Source organism: Marmota marmota, unplaced genomic scaffold, assembly GCF_001458135.2.
Source record: "Marmota marmota marmota unplaced genomic scaffold, marMar, whole genome shotgun sequence".
NCBI lineage: Eukaryota > Metazoa > Chordata > Mammalia > Rodentia > Sciuridae > Marmota > Marmota marmota.
In genome coordinates this window covers 138,787-161,197 of record NW_025999913.1, presented here as the reverse complement: position 1 = coordinate 161,197, position 22,411 = coordinate 138,787, and the positions used below count along the sequence as shown (strand labels likewise).

The 22,411-nt window shown below is 43.4% G+C and overlaps 1 protein-coding gene and 1 long non-coding RNA gene across 3 annotated transcripts; one reads left to right on the top strand and one right to left on the bottom strand.

Annotated features, from left to right (window-relative positions):
• Positions 1-7,663: 7,663 nt before the first annotated feature.
• On the bottom strand, positions 7,664-12,474 carry LOC125615560. 2 transcript variants are annotated; one of them, XR_007346165.1, is made up of 3 exons: positions 12,343-12,474; positions 9,909-10,048; positions 7,664-8,925 (listed from the first exon to the last, which is right to left on the bottom strand). It is a non-coding gene; the product is annotated as an uncharacterized LOC125615560 (long non-coding RNA). The 2 variants fall into 2 exon arrangements; XR_007346166.1 differs by lacking the exon at positions 12,343-12,474 and adding an exon at positions 11,438-11,868.
• A 1,104-nt stretch (positions 12,475-13,578) lies between these two features.
• On the top strand, positions 13,579-16,783 carry LOC107149205 (tubulin beta-2B chain). The gene is made up of 4 exons (XM_015493966.1): positions 13,579-13,823; positions 14,610-14,718; positions 14,997-15,107; positions 15,466-16,783. Exons 1-4 carry the CDS (start codon positions 13,767-13,769, stop codon positions 16,524-16,526), a joined length of 1,338 nt encoding a protein of 445 aa, XP_015349452.1. The 5' UTR covers positions 13,579-13,766; the 3' UTR covers positions 16,527-16,783.
• The last annotated feature ends 5,628 nt before the right edge of the window (positions 16,784-22,411 follow it).

Here is a 22,411-nt window from a genome sequence, read left to right as displayed (position 1 = left end):
CACATTTTAAGTAGGTTTCTAGGATAAAAGTTCACCTGGTACAAAGGAGCTAATCTCGGGAGGTAGGATTCTGGATCATTCGATTACTGACAGAGGAAATTATGATGCTGTGGAGGTGGGGATCTTCTTACTTCACATTACAAAAGGGGGAGAGGGTTGTTATAATCAGGTTTATTTTTTTTTTAATTACTGTGACCAAAAGACCTGTTAAGAACAATTGGAGGAGAAAAAGTTTATTTGGCTCACAGTTTCAGAGGTCTCAGTCCACAGATGGCTGACTGTTGTTCTGGGCATGAGGTGGGGGCAGAACATCGAGGCATGGGGTGTGGCAGAGAAAGGGAGCTCAGCACAGGATCCCAGGAAGCAGAATAAGAACTCTGCTCACCGGGGGACAAAATATGAACCCCACAGGTACACCCAGTGACCTGCTCTCTCCCACCACACCTGCAGGTACCACGCAGTTAATCCCTACAGGGGATTAATTCACTAATTGGATTACAACTCTCATCATCGAATCATTCCACTTCCAAACCTTCTTGCTTTTGTCTCACACATAAGGCTTTTGGGAGACACTTCATATTTAAACCATAACAAAGTTTTTTTCTATTCATTTTGGAGCATGTAACAATATTTTTAATTTTTTTTGTTTTAGTTATATATGACAGTAGAATGCATTTGTGCACTTTGATATATCATACATAGATGGGATATAATTTCTCATTTTTAAGAGCGCACATGTGGCAGAATCATATTGGTCATGCAGTCACATAGATTCTTACAGTAATAATGTCTGTTTCATTCTACTATCTTTCCTATCCCCACATCCCCCTCTCCTCCCATCCCATCACTTCCCTCTACCTAATCTAAGGTAAAGCTATTCTTCCCTAGTGCGCCCCCAACCTTATTGTGAATTAGCATCCACATATTAGAGAAAACATTCAGCCTTTGGTTTTATGGGATTGGCTTATTTCGCTTAGCATGATATTCTCCAACTTCATAATTTTACTCTTCTTTAAAGCTAAGTAATATTCTACTGAGTATATATAACACTTTTTTTTATCCACTCATCTATTGAGGGACACCTAGGTTGGTTCCATAGTTTAGCTATTGTGAATTCAGCTGCTATAAACATTAATGTGGCTGTGTCACTATAGTATGCTGATTTTAAGTTCTTTGGGTATAAACCAAGAAGTGGGATAGCTGGGTCAAATGGTGGTTCCATTCCCAATTTTTGAGGAATCTCCATACAGCTTTCCATAGTGGTTACACCAATTTTCAGTCCCACCAGCAATGTATGAGTGTGCCTTTTGCACCACATCCTCGACAACATTTATTGTTGCCTGTATTCTTGATGATTGCCATTCTGTCAGGAGTGAGATGAAATCTTAGTTTTGATTTGCATTTCTCTAATTGCTAGAGATGTTGAACACTTTTTCATATATTTGCTGATGGAATGTATATCTTCTTCTGAGAAGTGTCTGTTCAGTTCCTTAGCCCATTTATTGAGTGGGTTATTTGGAGGGGTTTTTTTTTGTTTTATTTGGTATTAAGTTTTTTGAGTTCTTTATAAATCCTAGAAATTAATGCTTTATCGGAGGTGAATGTGGTAAAGATTTTCTCCTAATCTGTAGGCTCTCTCTTCACTTTATTAATTGTTTCCTTTGGTGAGAAAAAAGCTTTTTAATTTGAATCCATCCCATTTATTAATTCTTATTTTTACTTCTTGCACTTTAGGAATCTTATTAAGGAAGTCAGATCCTAGGCCAATATGGTAAAGAACTGGCCTATTTTTTTCTTCTTTAGGCACAGGGTCTCTGTTCTAGTGCGTAAGACTTTGATCCACTTTGAGTTGATTTTTGTGCAGGGTGAGAGATAGAGGTTTAATTTCATTTTGCTACATATGGGTTTCCAGTTTTGCCAGCACCATTTATTGAATAGACTTATCTTTCCTCCAGTGAATGTTCTTGGCACCTTTGTCTAGTATGACATAACCATATTTATGTGGATTTGTCTCTGTGTCCTCTATTCTGTACCATTGGTCTACAAGTCTATTTTGGTGACAATACCATGCTGTTTTTATTACTATAGCTCTATAGCATAGTTTAAGTTCTGGTATTGTGATGCCTCCTGCTTCACTTTTCATGCTAAGGATTGCTTTAGCTATTCTGGGTCTCTTATTTTTCCAAATAAATTTCATGATTGCTTTTTCCAATTCTAAGAAGAATGTCATTGGGAATTTAATAGGAATTGCATTAAATCTGAATAACACTTTTGGTAGCATGGCCATTTTGACAATATTAATTCTGCCTATCCAGGAGCATGGGAAATCTTTCCATCTTCTGAAGTTTTCTTCAATTTCTTTCTTAAGTGTTCTGTAGTTTTCATTGTAGAGGTCTTTCATCTCTTTTGTTAGATTGATTCCCAGGTTATTTATTTATTTATTTGTTTGTTTATTTATTTTGAGGCTGTTGTAAATGGGGTAGTTTTCCTAATTTCTCTTTCAGTGGATTCTTTGCTGATATATATGAATGCATTTGATTTATGGGTGTTGATCTTATATCCTGCTACTTTGCTGAATTCATTTATTAGTTCTAGAAGTTTTCTGGTGGAATTTTTTTGGAACTTCTAGATATAGAATCATGTCATTAGCAAATAGTGATAGTTTGAGTTCTTTACCTATTTGTATCCCTTTAATTTCTTTCTTTTGTCTAATTGCTCTGGCAAGAGTTTCAAGGATGATGTTGAAGTGGTAAAAGAAGACACCCTGTTTTGTTCCAGTTTTTAGAGGGAATGCTTTCAATTTTTCCCCATTTAGAATGATGCTGGTCTTGGGTTTAGCATTTTTAGCTTTTACAATGTTGAAGTATGTTCCTACTATCCCTAGTTTTTCTAGTATTTTGAACATGAAGGTGTGCTGTACTTTGTCAACTGCGTTTTCTGCATCTATTGAGATGATCATATTTCTTGTTTTTAAGTCTATTAATATGATGAATCCCACTTGATCATGGTGCACTATCTTTGTAATATGTTTTTGTATGCAAATTGCCAGAATTTTATTGAGAAGTTTTGCATCTATGTTCTTCAGGGATATTGGCCTGAAGTTTTCTTTCCTTGATGTGTCTTTGTCTGGTTTTGGTATCAGGGTGATATTAGCCTCATAGAATGAGATTGGAAGGATCCCCTCCTTTTGTATTTCATGGAATACTTTGAGGAGTATTGGTGTTAATTCCTCTTTGAAAGTCTTGTAGAACTAGGCTGAGAATCCATCTGGTCCTGGGCTTTTCTTGGTTGGTAGGTTTTTGATGGTGTTTTCTATTTCATTACTTGAAATTGATCTATTTAAATCATGTATGACCTTCTCATTTAGTTTGGGTAGGTCATATGTCTCTAAAAATTTGTCAATGACTTTGATTATTTTCTACCTTATTAGAGTATAAATTCTCAAAATTGTGACAATATTTTGAACTTTAAAAATATTGATTTTTAAAACAAATAAATAAATAAATAGTTTTAAAATAAAATACCTTGCTGGGCATGGTAGCGTATGTCTGTAATCTCAGCAACTTGGGAGGCTGAGGCAGGAGGATGGCAAGTTCAAAGCCAGCCTGAGCAATTTAGTGAGGTCCTAAGAAACTTAGTGAGACTCTATATTAAAACAAAAAAAGAATAAAGTAACTTTAATCAATAATATTCTCATTCAATTAGTTTCAATTAGTTTGCTAATTATAGTGTCTAAAACAGGCAGATAATACTATAGATGACTTCATCTTCAGAATCTTCTTTATTACTCAAAATGCATAATTTCAAGTCAGCTAAAGGAAATAAAAATGCAGACAAAATGGTAAAATAGAGATGGATTTGATGCACAAATATAGTCCATTTTCTGTTGCCCCAACAAAATCCCTGAGGCTGTCTTCAGTACATGAATCCTAGGTTACACACTCAAACTATATCCAAACCATAATAAAAGGGGATGTTCCAATAGTTCGTCCATTGTCACACCAAAGATCTGGGAGGGCCTGAAAGCCATCCTGTGAGCAGCCATGAAAAGGTACGAAAATTCTGAAGCCTGACGACATTCTTAAATCTTGCAAAAGGTGGGGTCAAATAGTTCCTTGGCACTGGGATGAGATGTGGGTGGAGTGGTAATCTCAGGTTAGAAGCAGAGCACTAGAGGTCCCCTGATTCTAAAGTGCAAGCTCTCTGCAGGGCCAGAAGACATGTTCCTCACTCCATGTGAAAGTTTGCTCCACCATATGCAAGATCCTCCAAGAGCAGAGGAGAAGCCCATCCTAAATGAGAGGTGGAAGAAGGTATGGAGGCCCAGAAACCACAGTAAGGACTCTGTGGTCATCCTCTGTAACAGGGTTCACTTGAAGCTTTGACTATATTCCTTGTGGCTTTGAAACTTACATGTTTTTTTTTTTCTTCTTCTTCTTCCCAACCTCCTTCTTCCTGATCTTCTTTTCCTTAACCCTTTCCCTGATCTCCTCTCTGATCTTCTCTTCCCTAATCTTCTCCTGGGCCAGGTGAAGTGGCACATGCCTGCAATCCCAGGGGCTCGGGAAGCTGAGGCAGGAGGATTATGAGCTCAAAGCCAGCCTCAGCAACTTAGTGAGCATTAAGCAACTCAGTGAGACCCCTGTCTCTAAATAAAATACAAAAATAGGGCTGGGGATGTGGCTTGGTGGTTGAGTGCCCCTGAGTTCAATCCTCAGTATCCCCACCCTCCCCCGCAAAGCCTAATCTCCTCCCTGATCTTCTTTTCCCAGATCTTCTTCTCTTAACCTCTCCTCTCTAATCTCATTTTCTCTGAATCACCTCTTTAAACCCTCCCTGTTCCTGCTGATGGGCAGAGTCACAACCTTTGGGACAGGAGTCCCTGTGTTTCTCCTTTGCTAGCAAAGCAATAAACCTTTTTCCTTTTTCTCAAAACCATGACCTCATTATTGGATTGGTATCAGGGACAAGGGCCAAGCTTCCAGCAACACTCCTAGTTGAGGAGGTGCCGTTGGGTACTTCTGAAAACCCAGGTTGTCTGACACAAGCATTATTTTTCGTATTCATCATTGTAAGAGGAAGTGTTTTCTTGAGTTTATCCATGAAACTTCCCAGGATCCGTGTCCTAAGCCAATTTTATTCCACACACACCAGGGGGCCCATCCAGAGATCATTTGGGGGCTCTTCTCCTCCATAAAAGAAGAAAAGCTTAGAGCTGTGGCACATGACCCCCGCGGGCAGCTTGCATCTCTCTCCTGTTTGAGTGGGTGGAGTAGGGGAGCCACGGTGAGGAGCAGCCCTCTCTGGAAGTCACTGATGGACTGGATTAATTTCTGTCACTGCCTGGCGTAGTATTTCGCCTTCCACTCCAGTGAGTACAGTGGGCCAGCTGTCGTGAGCTTTCTTACCACAAGGAGCAATCTGGAATTTTGTAACGTCTCTCTGTTGGTCATAATTCATTCAACCTTATTTATTTATTTATTTATTTATTGCTCTCTGCTTCTAAGTTTTCACTTCCTTTGCAGCTGCCATTTATTTTCCTGTTTATACCAGTTCTGAATTAGCTTCTTCAAAACCATGTATTTCTCTCCATAAGATCATTAGGAGCTTGATTCTCTGTTGCCTTTTTTCTTTTTCTCCAGCAGAATTTCGACCAAATGTCATGACCAAATGACCCCTCATCGGCCAGTTTATGTTTGAAACAAAGGATTTTTTGCAAACATTTTTCTTTGCTTTCTCCCTTTATTATTTCCTTTTCTTATAACTCACCCCACCCCCACCCCACCCCACCCNCTGTAACAACCATGCCATCCTCTCTCCTTTTTATAAAAGAGACTTGATCTTTTTTTTTTTGTTACCCCAAAGATATTTCCTTTATTCTTGAGGTCCAGGAAATTGATGCCCTGTCATCTTTTCTATAGGAACCCAAAAGATATGATTTGCATATGTTTCATCTCCTTTTTTAGTGATTTATAAGAAGAGAAATCACTAATCACTGAAAAAGAAGGGTTCAAACCACTTTTTTCTGTCACTTCCAAACCTTATCACCAGGACAACTTAGTGTCTAACACCCCTGATTTTCACGCCAAGAATTCAACACTGATTCTTAAGGAATAATTTCCTTCCATCCTTCTATTCTGTCTTAACCAGGAACCTTAGTTATGCATTTATCAAGGCAGATAAACAAAGGTGAAAACTCAAGAAATGGGCTGAGTAGCTATTTGTAGGGAATTGAGAGATAATTGCATAGATGTGTGCATTATAATTCAGGCCTTACAGTATCCACCAGAGTCTGGGAAGCATGGACTGAGACCTGTACCTAGCCAGAAGGCAATGATGAATAGACAGGAGGAGGGTTTCTTTGTTCTTAATCTGCAGAATAAAACTGTTCCTGCTTTGGGTTAAAAATAGCTATTTTTTGTTATGTTTTTCCTAATTGCCTTGTATCTTGGTATTTATTTACATGAAGAACAGCTATTGTTTGCCTATACTTACTTTCAGGCAATGTGGGAGATGTGAAGGCTAACACAGCAGCTTAGTCAGCTTTCTCTCACAATGACAAAATACCTGAACTAATCAATTTATAAGGAAGAAAGGTTTATCTGGGGTCCAGTTTTGGAGATTCCAGTCCACGGTTACTTGGCCCTATTGCTTTGGGCCTGTGGAACAAATCGTGGTGAGGAGCATGTGGCACAGGAGGCCTCTTCATTTCATGGGGGCCTCCTGGAGAGGAGAGGAAGGAAGGGCCCAGCAACACAATATGCCCTCCCATAGGCCTCACCTGTTAAAGGTTCCACCACCTCTCAACAGTGCCACAGACTGGTGACCAAGCCTTTATTAAATGGGCCTTTGGGAGACATTCCAGATCCAAACAATAGCAAGGTCCTTGTCAAGAAGGAGTCAAAGCCCCGCATGGAGGCTCACGCCTATAATCCTAATTTGGGAGGCTGAGGCAGTAGGATCGTAAGTTTGAGGCCAGCCTCAGCAACTAGTGAGACCCTGTCTCAAAATAAAATATAAAAATGGCTAGGGATATGGCTTAGCCCCTGCATTCAATTGTGTGTATCAAAAGGTGGGGGGTTCACAGCTAGTAGACAACAGAGGCATCTGTGGAACTAACTTTAATCAAATCTAAATGGGGGGAAGACCGAGCACACGTTGCAGTGTGGAAAGAAACTATGAGAGTTTCTGTTTATACTTATTTTATACAAAAATAAATTATGCTTTGGGTAGTTAATATTCCAAGTGACCCTGATATCTTCACAGGATGCTTGTGACTTATGGTGATTTGTCATGAATTCTTCTCTGAAAAGGGAGATCCCTAAAGGGGGAATAGACAATGGGTTTATTATAGACAAAGCATATTTCCAGTTTTTGCTCTACTAAGCTTCACAACTGAGCAAGTAGCTTAAAAGACTAGAGCAAAGAAATTTCAAAGTGAAAATAACATTAATGATAATACAAATTCATTAAAAAAATGAGAAAATGGGCAGACATTCTACTCCTTATATTAGTTCTTTATCATTTTATACACACACACACACACACACACACATATATATATGTGTGTGTGTGTGTGTGTTTTCTTTTGCTTTTTTTTTTTTTTTTTTTTTGGTATCAGGGATTGAATCCAGGGATGCTTAACCACTGAGCCATATCCCCAGCCCTTTTTAAAAAATATATTTTATTAAGAAACAGGATCTCACTAAATTTCTGAGGCTAGCTTTACCATTTTATATATGGGACTTGAACATCATGAATTTTGGTATCCAGTGGGTGAAGGGCATCTTTGAAGCAATTTCCCTCAGATATAGAGGGGAGGGATGAGTGTATATTCACTTTATTGTGCAACCATCACCACTATCCAACTTCAGAATTCTTTTCATCTTGCAAAACTGAAACTCAGTACCAATTAAACAACTCCCCATTCCCCTTCCTTAATCCCTGGCAACCACTATTCTACTGTTTTCCTCCATGAATGTGATGCCTCTAGTTATTGCATATGAGTGAGCACCATATAGTATCTGTCTTTGGGGGATTGGCTTATTTCACTTAAGATTCACCTATGTTGTATATGTATCAGAATTTCTTTTTTAATATTTATTTTTAAATTTTTAGGTGGACACAATATCTTTATTTTATTTTTATGTGGTGCTGAGAATCGAACCCAGTGCCTCACGCATGCTAGGCAAGTGTGCTACCACTTGAGCCACATCCCCAGCCCAGAATTTCTTTTTTTAAAGGCTGAATAATATTTCATTGGGTGCATAGACCATGTTTTCATTAACCATTTACCCATCCATAGTTCAGTTGCTTCTACCTTTTGGCTATTGTGAATAATGCTACTGTGAACAAGGATGGACAAATAGCTCTTTGAGATCCCATGTTTAATTCTTTTGGACATACATGTGAGACTAAACATTTCAGTAAGGTCCCTTTTCTAAGGTTATTTTGAACAAGGCAGAAAAGTTCTTGCCGAGCTTCTCTAAATGCATTATTTTTGTTATCAGAGTTCTAGGCCAGAGGTCCCACTCTGGGGATCCAACAAATCAGGTCTGGCTGCTTGCCCCCAAAAATTAAACAGAAAAGGCAATGATGAAAAGCTTGAAAGAAACTTCAATCAGTGTAGCTACACTGATAATCAAGGAGACCCAAGTTCTTAGCCCTATCTTTAAGGGGCTGACAATGAATGATTTGAGGTTTTACAGAAATGGGAATGAGGGCAAGTGTTGGAGGTTTGCACAGCTGTAGGCTTTTCCCAGCTGTCCATGCAGATGATCTTGATCAGGTGTGGCATGTCCATCATCATCTCAGGATTGGTCAGGTGGGGAATCATCCTGGGTAAGAAAGTTGCTGTTGCCAGGAGCTTTGATTCATCACTAGATACTTATGGGATCAGATTTTCTTCCTGGAATCCATGGTGACCTGGAGCAATGGAGAAGGATGCAAATAGAGGCAGAGACGCCAAGTCTTTAATCCTGCTCTTAGCCATCCATTAGACATTTGCAAGCAAAAGTGAAGAGTCTAAGTACTTGTTTTATTTTCTTGAAATTTTTTTAATGTTTGCTGGTGACACTAAAGTAGGCTAGACAAATCAAGCCAAAAGACTTAATGATTTTGCAGGGATATCCTAGTGAATGCCTCCCCCCCCCATACTTCCTGATCTAAGAGGCGGGGTTTTTGCTGTGTGTATGTGTATGTAGTCATTTGTAATTTTACATAAATGAGAAGCAAAGGGCATATTAAGAAGAGACATGGTGAGCTGCAGACATTTCCTAGCAGCAGTTGTTAGTACAATGGCTTCTAAGATTTCTAATGTGGGCGATAGTTCTACAATCACATTGATATTATAGCAATCTGTCGCTTTAAATTAAAATGGCTCCTGACCCTGCTGTCCTGTGCGCATTCATTCCTTACATAAAGGGGTTGATTTACAAGTTGGTTGCATTCACAACACCCTGCAAAGGAGCACACTGTCTTGCCTTAATATTTTAGAACTTTTCCCGTAGAGGTATTTTCTTCTGTTTCAGTTTTCTTCATTCTGGCTCTGTATCATAAAATGCCATTTACCAAGGATTCACAATGCTTGTTCTGTGGGCTTGCCCTCCCCCAGCCTGTCAAAGAATCTTGCAAATCATTCACAGGGTGGGGGAGGGGAGATTGCCTATAATAGGAAAATGATGCCGGGGGAAGCCGGGTTCTACTCCCTCTGCGGATTTGTTTGACAAGGAAGGCAAATCTCTTTCAGGAAAGCTCTGGGCTCTGACTGGATCCAAGCCATTTTAATCCAAATGCATGGCCATCGGCAATAGGAAAACACAGCCTCGCTGTGAAACAAAGGGTAAATGTTTCCGCACTGCGCTGCATTCACAGACTCAGAATTTTGTCTTATTCCAGACTTTTGTTACCTGAGGGGTTGGTCCCAACAGCGCCCCACGATGCGGAAGGACGAGGGCTCTGAAGCTCCCACCCATGTAAACCTTTTGACTAAAGAGCACGCAGGCAGCTGTGCCCCGAGCTGTCATTTCTCAACCGGAGGAGGGAAGGCCTGGGAGTAAAGGAGGAGAGCAGTAGGATATAAACAGGGGTCGCGACAAAGCTGAGAAAGCACAGATCCCAGGAAACCTCTCCCCGCCCCCTCTTCGCAGTTACAATCTGTGGCTACCACCCCTTTCTTAGCCTCATTTCCCTGGGCATTTCACTCCTTTATATAAACGTTGGGATTGGTAGTTTCCCAATATTTCTAACTGGACAGCATTGAGAAGAGTGGGGACAGAAAAAAAAATAGGAAATAATGACGGATTTGCAGTCTTTGCAATCTCTTTCAATTCCTTTTCATTCATTGGCAAAGTGTAGGTTGCCTAGGAAACCGCGTGCCTCTCAGCTGCAAAGAGGAGGGGTTGCCGGCTTGTTCTTTAAGAGGTGAATGCAGGATAGCTGTGGGGGGAAAAATCCTACACTGTCTTGTAATTTCAATAAGCGTGTTAAAAAATATTTTTACATTAAGAAAATAGTGCATCCAAAATTTACTATGCATTTTTGTAAAGCTCTCTTCCTGTCACACTTCTTCAATTAGTTAAAACAATGGCTCTGTGTGTAACAGAATAAATGCACAATCATTTGCAGATTTACCATTGAAAATAATCTGAAAATTGTAAGACCAAACGTAATTTTAATAGTTTAGGGGCTTGTTTACCTCAACCACACAGTTATGTGTAAAACAATGTGGGATTTCATTTTACACAGCAAAATTTTTACAATTGTCTCTGAAAGGGAAAATTTTTAAATGTTAGGAAATCATTAAGAACTAGCCCTATATAGGAGATCATGAAATATATTGTCCTGAAAGCTTCATGTCTGATACACAATGACCTAGATTGAGAGGAACTGTGTATAATAAACAGACAAAAAGAATTGCTGGAGGTTCAACTGAAAGCAATTTGTTTCTTTGATAGCCCAGTACCAGTCTCTTCCTGCCTGCTACTTAGAATAAAGGTGACTTAAAAAAAAAAAATCAGTAGATAAACTAAAAGCCTTTCGGGAAAGGACATAATTGTCACCAACATTTCACCACTAAAATCAGATCCTTGTGAAAATGAAAATGTGCAGCATCATAATTGCAATGGCAAATAGGGGCCAAGTGCTTGCCTGGAAGGGACTAGTGTGGGGTGGGGGACAAGGCAGTAAAATTCAAGAAAAGAAAGCAGATCTTGGGCCAAAAAGCTGCCTGAATCCCCAAGGACATCCAGGCATTTAGAAGGATGATTTCCTGCTTACTGTATACCAAACCTCCTACTCTACCAGAAACCCGAGAGGAAAGTGTTCTTTCATCTGTACAATCTGAATACGTCTTTGCACCGGGCACCCGTGAAGATCTGACTCTGAAACCGCCGCTTAGAAATGAACCCGATAGGTGAGAGAGACAGACTCAGATTACCCTCCGTGGAGCTGAGCTCCCGAGCTCTGAGCAACCGGCGTGGCTCCTAGGCAGCTAGGCTTGGACAGCTGGGCGCGCGTTATCCTCTCACCCAGGGTGCCGCCCTCGCTCAGTTCCTTGCAGGCAGACGGGGCCACAGAGCCGCCACCTCGAGGCTGACACCTGCTACAGACCTTTTGGCCCCGACAAAGTCTCCTTCCCCAGGGGCTCCGGTTCCCTGAAGACGGAATCCCAGCCTGAGTCGTGCCTCTAATTTACTGCGTGACCTCTGGGACTGCTGGCCCTTGACGTTTCTGCATCTGTAGGATTTGGACTAGAAAACTAGCGGTCAGGGCCAGGACCCTTGGAACCCCGTGAATGGGGTATGTGGGCAGAATTGCTACTGCTATGCCTATCTCCCTTTCGCACTTTAACCCGGGCACTCTCAGCTGTGCCTGGGGAACTCCGGGCCTCGAGCTCTAGTTTGAACACCCTGGATATTTGGGGGCGGCTGAGCTTTTGTTCTTGCAGCTTCTCTTTGTATATTGGAATTGACTTGAAAGCCTCCTCCTTCCTCCCAGCGGGAAAGGGAGGCGATGACAGCTTGCTGATAGTTCTGGGAGGGCCTCATTCAACAGCTGCTAAGTCCACTCGGTTGCAGCACCCCAGGTCATTCGGCCTCTCTCGCCAGAGAATGAAAAAGGGTCACTTCACCTCGCAAGTGAACCATCCCAGGTGGGGGGCGGCGCGCTTTAACGGTAAAATTGCAAGGAACAGGTTCTGCTGTGAGCGTTTGGGCTACTCTTTCCCCCTCCCGCCCTCCAACGCACACAGGTTTAACATCTTGTCTTTCAGCCCCTCTCTCTCTCTCTCTGCTCCCCCACCCCCTGACAAGTAACAAAGAGATCTGTTCCTCCCTCCAATACCTAGAGAGTGTGGATTTGAAGGGACTTTGGGTGCTCCGCGTCTGCGCACGCGCTCCTGTGAATGCACCCGGGTCTCCGGTGGTCTCTACCTTGCCTTGCTGCAGTATTTAGGCGTGTCCCTCGCCCCTCTACCCGCAGCAGCAAGTCTGGGAACTCCTGGCCGCCGCGATGGAAAATAAGAATGTTCTCGGTGGACCGGACGATGACTGCCCTTGGAACCCATCCCCTTATTTGACAATGGATGAACCAAATCCCGAGAAGGGGAAAGCCTGGAGTGTGATTTTAAATGCTCTATTGCGGAACACATCCCAAGCTTTTGTGAGCTCTTTGTTCCTCCGACAGCCCCGCCTCTGGGACCCCATCCTTATTCTGCCCGCAGGATAGTCCACGCTGCAGGGCCAGCCACACCCACTCCATCATTTTCTAGGAACAAAAGCCAACTAGATGGGTGGAGGGGATCTTTGGTACGGCCTGAGAGTGGACTATTGGAGAGGGTGAGGCAGAGCTCAAGGGACTATAGGGGTCTCTCCATCCCAGGATGCTGCCGCCTCAGTGAAAGGGAACCGGTGACCCTCCACCAAGACAAAGGAGAGAAGAGCGATGCTGAGGGGCGGGGCAAGGGTACCCCGAAGCTCTTGGGCAGAGTGTTCGGGATTGCAGTCAATTGGACCTCAACATTTTATTACATTTATTTTATTCTGGGATCACCCGTATTCCCCTAAGCCTCCAGGGGACAGGGCGTCGGCTCCTGGAAAGCTGCTGGCCTCCAGTGTTGGGAAAAGGGGCATTGGCTAGCTAGGGTAACGGGTCGGGGCCAAACTGAATCGGCAACCGAGATGAAAGAGCAGCCTGAGGCGCCTCAGTACTCCCCCCTGCTGGCACCCGGAGCACCTGACGGTCTTTCCACCTGGTTCAGTACTCCCTCCTTCCCATCCTGTGCTAGCTCTCTCTCCATCCGGAGCCTGCCGCGATGGGTAACCACGCGTCGCAGCCCTCCGGCCACCGGCTTCTTCACCCCCCTCCCAGTTCCCGGTGCCCAGCTTCTCCCGCTCCCCCAAGCCCTAGACAATGCCGACGCCCCCACCCTACTCCCAGGAGACCCCACCCCTCTACGGATCCTCAAGCCCGCTCTTATTGGCCACTCGCCCGTAGTCCAGCCCCCCGGACCGTCCCTAGGGCTCGGAGCATTACGTCAGCCAGGCCTGGAAAGCCGCAGAGTGAAGGGGACTGTGGGGCTCGGGCTGGGGGCGCGGTCTACGCTGTCGGCCCCACCCTCCCTACATAAAAGGCAGAGCCCGCGGGGCCGTCGCTCTCAGCCCGTCGGTTCCCGAGCGCTTTCCTTTTGAGCTCTCAGTAGGTGTGGAACCGGAGTGCCGACAGACACACAGACGCAGATCAGAGTCAGAGAGAACTTAAGAGGCACCATGCGGGAGATCGTGCACATCCAGGCGGGCCAGTGCGGCAACCAGATCGGCGCCAAGGTGGGCGCGCCGTTGGGGAGGGGCCCAGGCTGGAAAGGGACGGGAGCTGAGCACCCCACAGAGTCTCTGGGCGCGGTGCTGTCCTAGGCAAGCCCGGAGCTCGCCCTCGAGCAAACCTTCCGGGCTGCTTTGTGTTGCCGAGTGGGGCGTGGACTCGGAGGCGATTTTCTGGGGGAGAGGTGTCTCATTCATTTTTGTTGCAATTCGTTTGGAATTCCGGTCGTCCTTGGTCTTTCTTTCCTGTTTGCTACTTGGCCAAGACACGGCTGTGTCAGCTGGACTATGTTCACCGGTCTGCGGGAGGGGCGCGGACACGAGGATTGATTTTTTTACTGAACTAGAGTCGAGCTGCGGGGGAGGGGCGGAGGGCGATTGTTTCACGGTCCGAGGACGTGCTTTGAATCTAAAACCACCCTCCCTCAATTCTCTCGCTTAGCCACTCCCTCCTCCCCCTCATCACCGCCTTGTACTCTAGCCTTCTGCGGCCATTCTTAGGGTGACCCTGCAGAGCTTCGTCGCGGTAGTTGACCTGCAGTCCCAGGCGTAGACTGGTTCTTTCTCGCACGACCCCTACCGCCCGCTGCGAGCAGCTGTTCGCCTGGGAAACGCCCAGTTTCAACTTTCTGACCTTGCAAAATACAATCCTTGTGGCTGTGTTCTGGGTCACACCGCCCTTTAAGGCTCCTAAAATGTTGGGTGTCAGAACTGAGTAGGGGGCTTTTCAAACTGTGAATCGCGGCATCTCTATGGGGTCGTGTATGGCTAAATCCAACCTTTTTCTCTCAGTTTTGGGAGGTCATCAGTGATGAACATGGTATCGACCCCACTGGCAGTTACCATGGAGATAGTGATTTGCAGCTGGAAAGAATCAATGTGTACTACAATGAAGCCACTGGTAATTGCCTTTATCCCCCACCCCCTTGCCGCTGCCCCCGCCCTTTAGTTTTGTACCCTCTCTTCCCTTTTCCCTGGTGTGGCTGCAAGAAAGGGTGGACTAACCAGTTTAAGATATTTACTCTTTCACTGGGATGGGCTCCCTGTGCTATCAAGCCCTTTGAAAACCTGGTTGTGGGTCCTTCTTTGTTTGGGGGCAATAGCAATTGCCTGAAAGAAGGAAGATGGTATGGAGCCCTTTTTTATGGGCAGATCTAAGTCAGCTCTTATTCCCTGCAGGTAACAAATATGTGCCGCGGGCTATCCTGGTGGACCTGGAGCCTGGCACAATGGATTCGGTCAGGTCTGGACCATTCGGACAAATTTTCAGGCCAGACAACTTCGTTTTTGGTGAGTGCCTGGCATGGCTAATGACGTGAGAGACACATTTTAAGCTGGGCAGCTTAAGTTTAGGATGGAGAATTGTGACTGTTGGAGGAAATGCATGAAGAAAGTCCAGTTGTGTGCCAACTGAGCTTTAATATAGGTATAGAAAGCATTTGCCTTTCAACTTCTAATAGCCAGCTGTCCTAGGCATCCTTATTTATAATTACATCCATAACCAAATATTTTAATGCCTGGCTATTTGGTGATAACACAAAATAATCTTATCTGATCACTGACTCATTGGTCTATATAAAGGGGTTTAAGGCAAGAAGGAATTTAATCCAATTTTCAGTGACTCAAGAATTCTTTTTCTCTCTGGCAGGCCAGAGCGGTGCAGGAAATAACTGGGCAAAGGGCCACTACACAGAGGGAGCCGAGCTGGTGGACTCGGTCCTGGACGTGGTCAGGAAGGAGTCAGAAAGCTGTGACTGTCTCCAGGGCTTCCAGCTGACCCACTCTCTGGGGGGAGGCACCGGCTCAGGCATGGGCACCCTGCTCATCAGCAAGATCCGTGAGGAGTACCCAGACCGCATCATGAACACCTTCAGCGTCATGCCCTCGCCCAAAGTGTCAGACACGGTGGTAGAGCCCTACAACGCCACCCTCTCTGTCCACCAGCTGGTGGAAAACACAGATGAAACCTACTGCATCGACAACGAGGCCCTGTATGACATCTGCTTCCGCACCCTGAAGCTGACCACGCCCACATATGGAGACCTCAACCACCTGGTGTCAGCCACCATGAGCGGGGTCACCACGTGCCTGCGTTTCCCTGGCCAGCTGAATGCAGACCTGCGCAAGCTGGCAGTGAACATGGTGCCCTTCCCCCGCCTGCACTTCTTCATGCCGGGTTTCGCGCCCCTGACCAGCAGGGGCAGCCAGCAGTACCGCGCCCTGACGGTGCCCGAGCTCACCCAGCAGATGTTCGACTCCAAGAACATGATGGCCGCCTGTGACCCGCGCCACGGCCGCTACCTGACCGTGGCTGCCATCTTCCGAGGCCGCATGTCCATGAAGGAGGTGGACGAGCAGATGCTCAACGTGCAGAACAAGAACAGCAGCTACTTCGTGGAGTGGATCCCCAACAACGTGAAGACGGCCGTGTGCGACATCCCACCGCGGGGCCTCAAGATGTCCGCCACCTTCATCGGCAACAGCACGGCCATCCAGGAGCTGTTCAAGCGCATCTCGGAGCAGTTCACGGCCATGTTCCGGCGCAAGGCCTTCCTGCACTGGTACACGGGCGAGGGCATGGACGAGATGGAGTTCACCGAGGCCGAGAGCAACATGAACGACCTGGTGTCCGAGTACCAGCAGTACCAGGACGCCACTGCTGACGAACAGGGGGAGTTCGAGGAGGAAGAGGGCGAGGACGAGGCTTAAATTCAGCACGTGAAACAGGGTAGGGAAAGCTGAGAAGGAAAGCGAGGGGGTGGGGGGCTTACCTGTGAAAATACCTTGGCAGTTGAAGGAACAAGCATGGTCTGTCTTAGGTGTGTGCACTGGTTCTCTGGTGCTCTTCACTGTTGCCTGTCACTTTTTTTTCTCCTTTTGTAATATTGATGACATCGATGTAACAGTCAAGATATTTCTGAGCTACTGTTGTAATGGCTAAAATCACATAAACGTTTGTGTCTTAATGGTGTCCTCTTTTCTTTCTTTTCCTTTTCCTCTTTGGGTCCTCTATTATCATTTTTAAATGCACTTTTTCTGGACACATTATATTAATTTCTTTTAAAAGGATAAGTAAAAGCTCAAATGCATTTACTCTTGGTATGGTAAGAATTGAAGACACAGTAGTCAGGCCTTACAGGAAAGCTCAGCCTGAATTTTAACATTCCTTTAAGTATATATTTTATTAGTTCAGAAGGTGCCTACTTGAAAGCACAAAAAGTGTATTATTATCAATATTATTTTTCTTATATCCTCTTAAGAAATATTCCATGTTTTCAAACCTTTATTTCTTTCTTCACACTCAAACACAAATCTGTAGCCTCTTTCTAAATAGTATGTGTGTACACACACACATGAATGAACATGTTATATATTTAAATTTGTGCACTTATTGGAAAATATTGGAGATCAAACCCAGGGCCTAGTGTCTAGGACATGTGCTCTACCAGTGAGCTATATATACCCACAGCCTAATGGCATATCTTGAAAAAAACAGAGCTTTTCTAATTTACATGGATAAATAGCATCCATTATGTAGTTGTGCCATAGTTTATTTAGCTGGTTCCTAGCCAGTGTACATTCAGGTTATTTATACTTTTTTCTTATATGAGTGAATAATATTTGCATATATCATTGTGTACATGTGAATAGCTATCCTGCACATTTCCATGAGTGGGTTTTCTGTCAGTGGGTGTGAGATACTATACATTTTTAAGTTAATGAAATCACCTGTACTTATAAACAGATTTATAAATAGTTGATAGATTCATTCCCAATTAATATCTCCCCAGCAATCATACATATACTGTATTAACAAACTTTGTGCTTAAGTGAACTTCTTTTGGGCTTGAATGGAATTATAGATTCTGGATTATTGGCTACTTTTAAATGGGCAAATCAAAAAGATTTTCATAGTTAATTGCATTCTTACCACAGAAGAAGCAAGCTATGGGATTTCAGTGATCCTATGGATTTTTTAGTAACATGTTTTTATGGGGTAAATTGTCAAAATGGCGTTGATACTCTGCTTTCATCTGGGCCAGTCAGTTGCTCATTTATTAAGACAATAAGGTTTAAGATTTTTCAAGTTTTAGGTGAATTCAAAATTAGAAAAAAATGATTTTACATCTGATGTGAACATAATGAATTTTCATTAAAAAAGAGGCTGAAATATTACTTGAAAACAGTTCTAAAGAAAAGTGTGAGCAGTATCAGTCTAAGTTTAGAAAGTGTGAAAATAAGTTGATTCTACCATATGGCTCCCACAAATGGAAAAGAGAGCAATTCACTTTACAAGTATTATATATCACAAAAAACTTGACTAAGGAATGAGTAGGGTCAAACAGGGGTCAAGAGCCAGTGGCTTCAGCTCCAATTTTCTATATTTAATGGCAAACTGGCAGGTGTCATTACTACTGAGCTGGTGTAAAGCTTCCAACAACCCCATTGAAGGGTGACATTGGTTTTAAATACCCTGAACACTTAGGGTAGCTGCCAAGACCTTTGGACCAGTCCTTGGCCACGCATTCCCTACAACCCACGAGACCTTGGAGAAGAGAAGAGATGGTTGTTGCCAAGTGCCTCTTGTCATATTGGAAATGTGCTTCTCTTTCCCACCTCATGAGGCAAGGACAGGCAGGTGCCAGCCAGCCATCCTGCTCATCTGTCAGCACTCCCATGTCTACGCTGCTAGAGCTTATTTTGGCCTGATGGGAACAGTGGTGCCGAACTGACCCTTTAAACAGATGCTCTGGGATCTAATGTAAACTTTAAGAGGAAAATAGTTCAGAGAGGAAAATGCTCAGATGTCTGGGTTAAGAGACAGTATTTTGGAAACATTGGTTTCCTTTGCTGTGTTACCATTATTTGGTGGTGGTGCTGGTGGTAATGACTATAATGGTGATGGCGATGGTGTGGTACTAGTGGTGGTGGGGGATGTCTTTAACACATCCCTCCCCTGAATGCAAGATTCAGAGTTGGGGTTTAGGAAGGGGGAGTTGGAGTCACCTTGAGATCATCTGAGAAGAAACTAAAATCCCAGCATGTGCCATATTGGTCAACATCTCTATATCAGCCTGAGGAATGACCTAAAACCATGTTAGATTTCCCTTTTCATCACTAGAAGTTTAATTAATAGTAATTGGAACCTTCAGAGGTCATCTCATTTACCCTTTTCATCCTGTAAGCAAGGATGGAGGGTCAGAGGCGTCTAAGATTCCCAGGACCTTTTCTGTACAATTCAGGTCTTTGATTCTTTGGCTCTTTTCTCTACAGCAGCTTTGTGCAGGCCCTATTATACAAAAGGCCACACGAGGACTGTGAAGATGGGAAAGATGAATTTTTTGATTTCAAGGGGAAATTGAAGAAGTTTCTTGTTCCTAGATGAGCCGGACTCAAACAGTGCCATAGCCACTAAAGGATCGTGTTGAATTTCCTGGCTCTAAAATTCCACATACATGTGCTCTAATGCAATATGGTTGCAAGAGGAATATTCTGTTTGTGTGGTCATTGTGAAAGTGAATAGGAAGTTAGTGAAAACCAGAGACCAGCATTTATACATCCTCATTTTAGTTAAGATGTGTCCTGTATACCACAGGTGCTTGACATCGCCTCTAATACTGATTTCTTTCAGTAAACCCCAGTAGCCCCTCCGAAAAAAGATTTATAATCATTTTTTTTTTCTTTTAATTGAGATAATTTACATACCATAAACATTCTTGGGCTTGGAACACAGCTTAGTGCATGCAGAAGGCCCTGGTTTCAATTCCCAGTACCAAAAAGTAAAAAAAAAATAAAAAATTCCCTACTTAATCTGGTATCAGTCAATAGGTTTTAGTATGTTTGCAGAGTTGTGCAACATTTGCCACTAAAACATCACCCCAAAAAGAAACCCCATCCCATTGACAGTCACTCACCACTCTTCCCTTCTTCCCACCCTGGATTTGCCTATTCTGGACATTTCATGCAAATGGAATCATACCATTTGTAGGCTCTAGGATCTGCTTTAATTTTTTTAAAACTTTATACACTGTTTTCCAATAATCATTCATATGGTAGCGTGCATCAATATTTCATTCTTATGGTTGAATAATAACATGCCACTGTATGGCTAGACCACATTCTATTTATCTGTTCATCTGTGGATGTACATTTGGGTTGTTGGATGGACATTATTCTTAATAGCCACTTTGGGGCTATTAAGAATAATGCTGAGGCTGGGGTTGTGGCTCAGTAGAGTGCTTACCTAGCACAGGTGAGGCACTTTGTTTGATCCTCAGCACTACATAGTAAATAAATAAATAAAAGTTATTTTGTCCATCTACGATTTAAATAAATAAGAATAATGCTGAAGCTAGGGATATAGCTCAGTGGTAGAGTACTTGCTTAATATGCTCTAGGGCCTAGGTTCAATCCTCGGAACTAAAACAACAATGCTTCTATTAGCATTCATATACAAGTTTGGTGTACATGTATTCATTTCTCTTTGGTATGAAAGTAGGAGTATAACTGCTGGGGTCACATGGTAACTATGTTTATAATCATATTGACTTCTACCTACGGATGAACACACACACATTTCAGATTTGTCCCAAGATGGAATAGAGGTCAGGCAAGCATTGGGCATTTTGTACTTGTGCATTAATAAAGAGTCTTAGAACTGTGAAGTCTTAGAAATGGAGATCTTTTAATATGACACCATCACTTTACAAATGAAGAAACGAAGGCCCAATTCAGTAATGGTCCCAGGTCATTGAGGAAATTAAGGATAATATTCAGCTGCCACCAACAATGGTGTTTGATTATCTGTTCCTTTCACTTAGGAGGAAAAAAAAGTTTGAAGACACACAGCTCAGTGTAAGTGCACAATACCCGTCAGTATCCCGTATGTCTCTGCTCTTCCTATTGCTGCTGGTGGCTGTCACCCTGGAGTTCTCTGCTTGCAGGATGGTCACTTTGGCCCTGGTCATGCTATCTAGGTTCTGGGAAAGAAGGAGGTGGAGAGGAGGGGTAAAAAAGGTCCCTTCTAACTGAGTCAGCCTCCTTTGAAGATCTGTGGCTGGATCTCCCATGGGCTCCTGCTTGCATTTCACCAGCCACACTTTTCCTTGAGGGGGAGGGCTGAGTAAAGTAGTCTTTTAGCTGGGTACATTAGTCCTTCCCACAATTTCCAGCTTCTGTTAGGAAGAGATATGGGGTGGCAACAGCAGTTTCTTTCACAATTAAAGTATCTGAGAAGAGATGTGATATTATGAAATGTATATTTGGCCTTCCTCCCTATTTTCTGGCCTACAACTGTTTAAATCCTTGGAATCTTCTAAGTAAGTGTCTTTTTTTGCATGCTAATGAGTTGTCTGGTGGCTGTTGGTCCCTAAATAGCTTTTGAATGGGAACTGGTTACCAGAAAGGTGAGGATTTTCAGCCAACCTCCAGGAAGAGAAGACAGGCTAATATCAGTCATGTCTACGTAATGAAACCTCCATATAAACTTAGGGATACTGGGTTTGGGGAGCTTCCAGATAGCCCTGAGCACATGAAGGTTCCTGGAGGTGGTCGTCCAGAGAGAATATGGAAGCTCCACACCCCTTCCCCATACCTTGAGTTGTACATCTCTTTGTCTAGTCTTCCAAGGTATCCTTTATAATAAATTGGCAACCAATTGTTTCCCTGAGTTCAGTGAGATGCTCTAGAAAATAAGTTGAATCTGAGTAAACAACAGTGGGAACCCACATTTAGAGCCAATTGTTAGGAAGTGTAAGTAATAATCTACTATTTGTAACAGGAGTCTGAAGTGGGGGCAGTCCTGTAGGAGTGAGTCCTCAACCTGCGGGATTGGACGCTATCTCCAGGAACAGCATTGACAGAGAAAACATATCACTCTAGTTGAGCACAAATAAAATTACATTTATTGGGGGCTAATTAGGGTTGCAATCCAGAAAATCACAGATCCAAGCAGTCTTTAAAATGTGCTTGGAGGTTTTATAAAATGGTGGCCAAGGGGTGGTGGTTACATATTTGCTTGTCAGGAACTGTAACTAGTACTCAAAAGAACTAAGCTGTCTTTTGTAAGAAAGGGACTGTGTTGTTTTGGTCTACGGTGATTTAAGGGAAGCACTGGGTTTCACAAATGGTTAAGGAAAGCTAGCATATTGCAGTTTAACCCAGTCCAAAGGTCAGCATCCAGTCTGGCCGCCCCATAGAAAGGTTCAACTTTCAAGGTCATATCTGAGATCTGTTTAACAGTGGTTTCACAACCCCATTTTGAGTGCCCAAACCAATGTTACTCCTTTTTGATTGCTTTTTCCCTTGACAATAGTATCAAAATTGAACTGAATTAGAGGCCAACCGGCTGGTCTCTGCTGCAGTAACTGCTTACTTGCTGGTGGGGAGAAATCCCCCACACAGTTTGGGGTCACAGAAGTATTTTGTGTTGATAATGGTGTGAGAGTGCAACAGTAGTCTACTTTATGCTTTGAATGTAGTCCTTGCTGCTCTGACATTTTATTTTTAAAATGGACATGTTTGTTTCTCTTCCTCTCTCCCAGCTCCTCCCTAATCTCTCCCCCTCCCTAATCTCAGGGGAAACAGGAACAAAG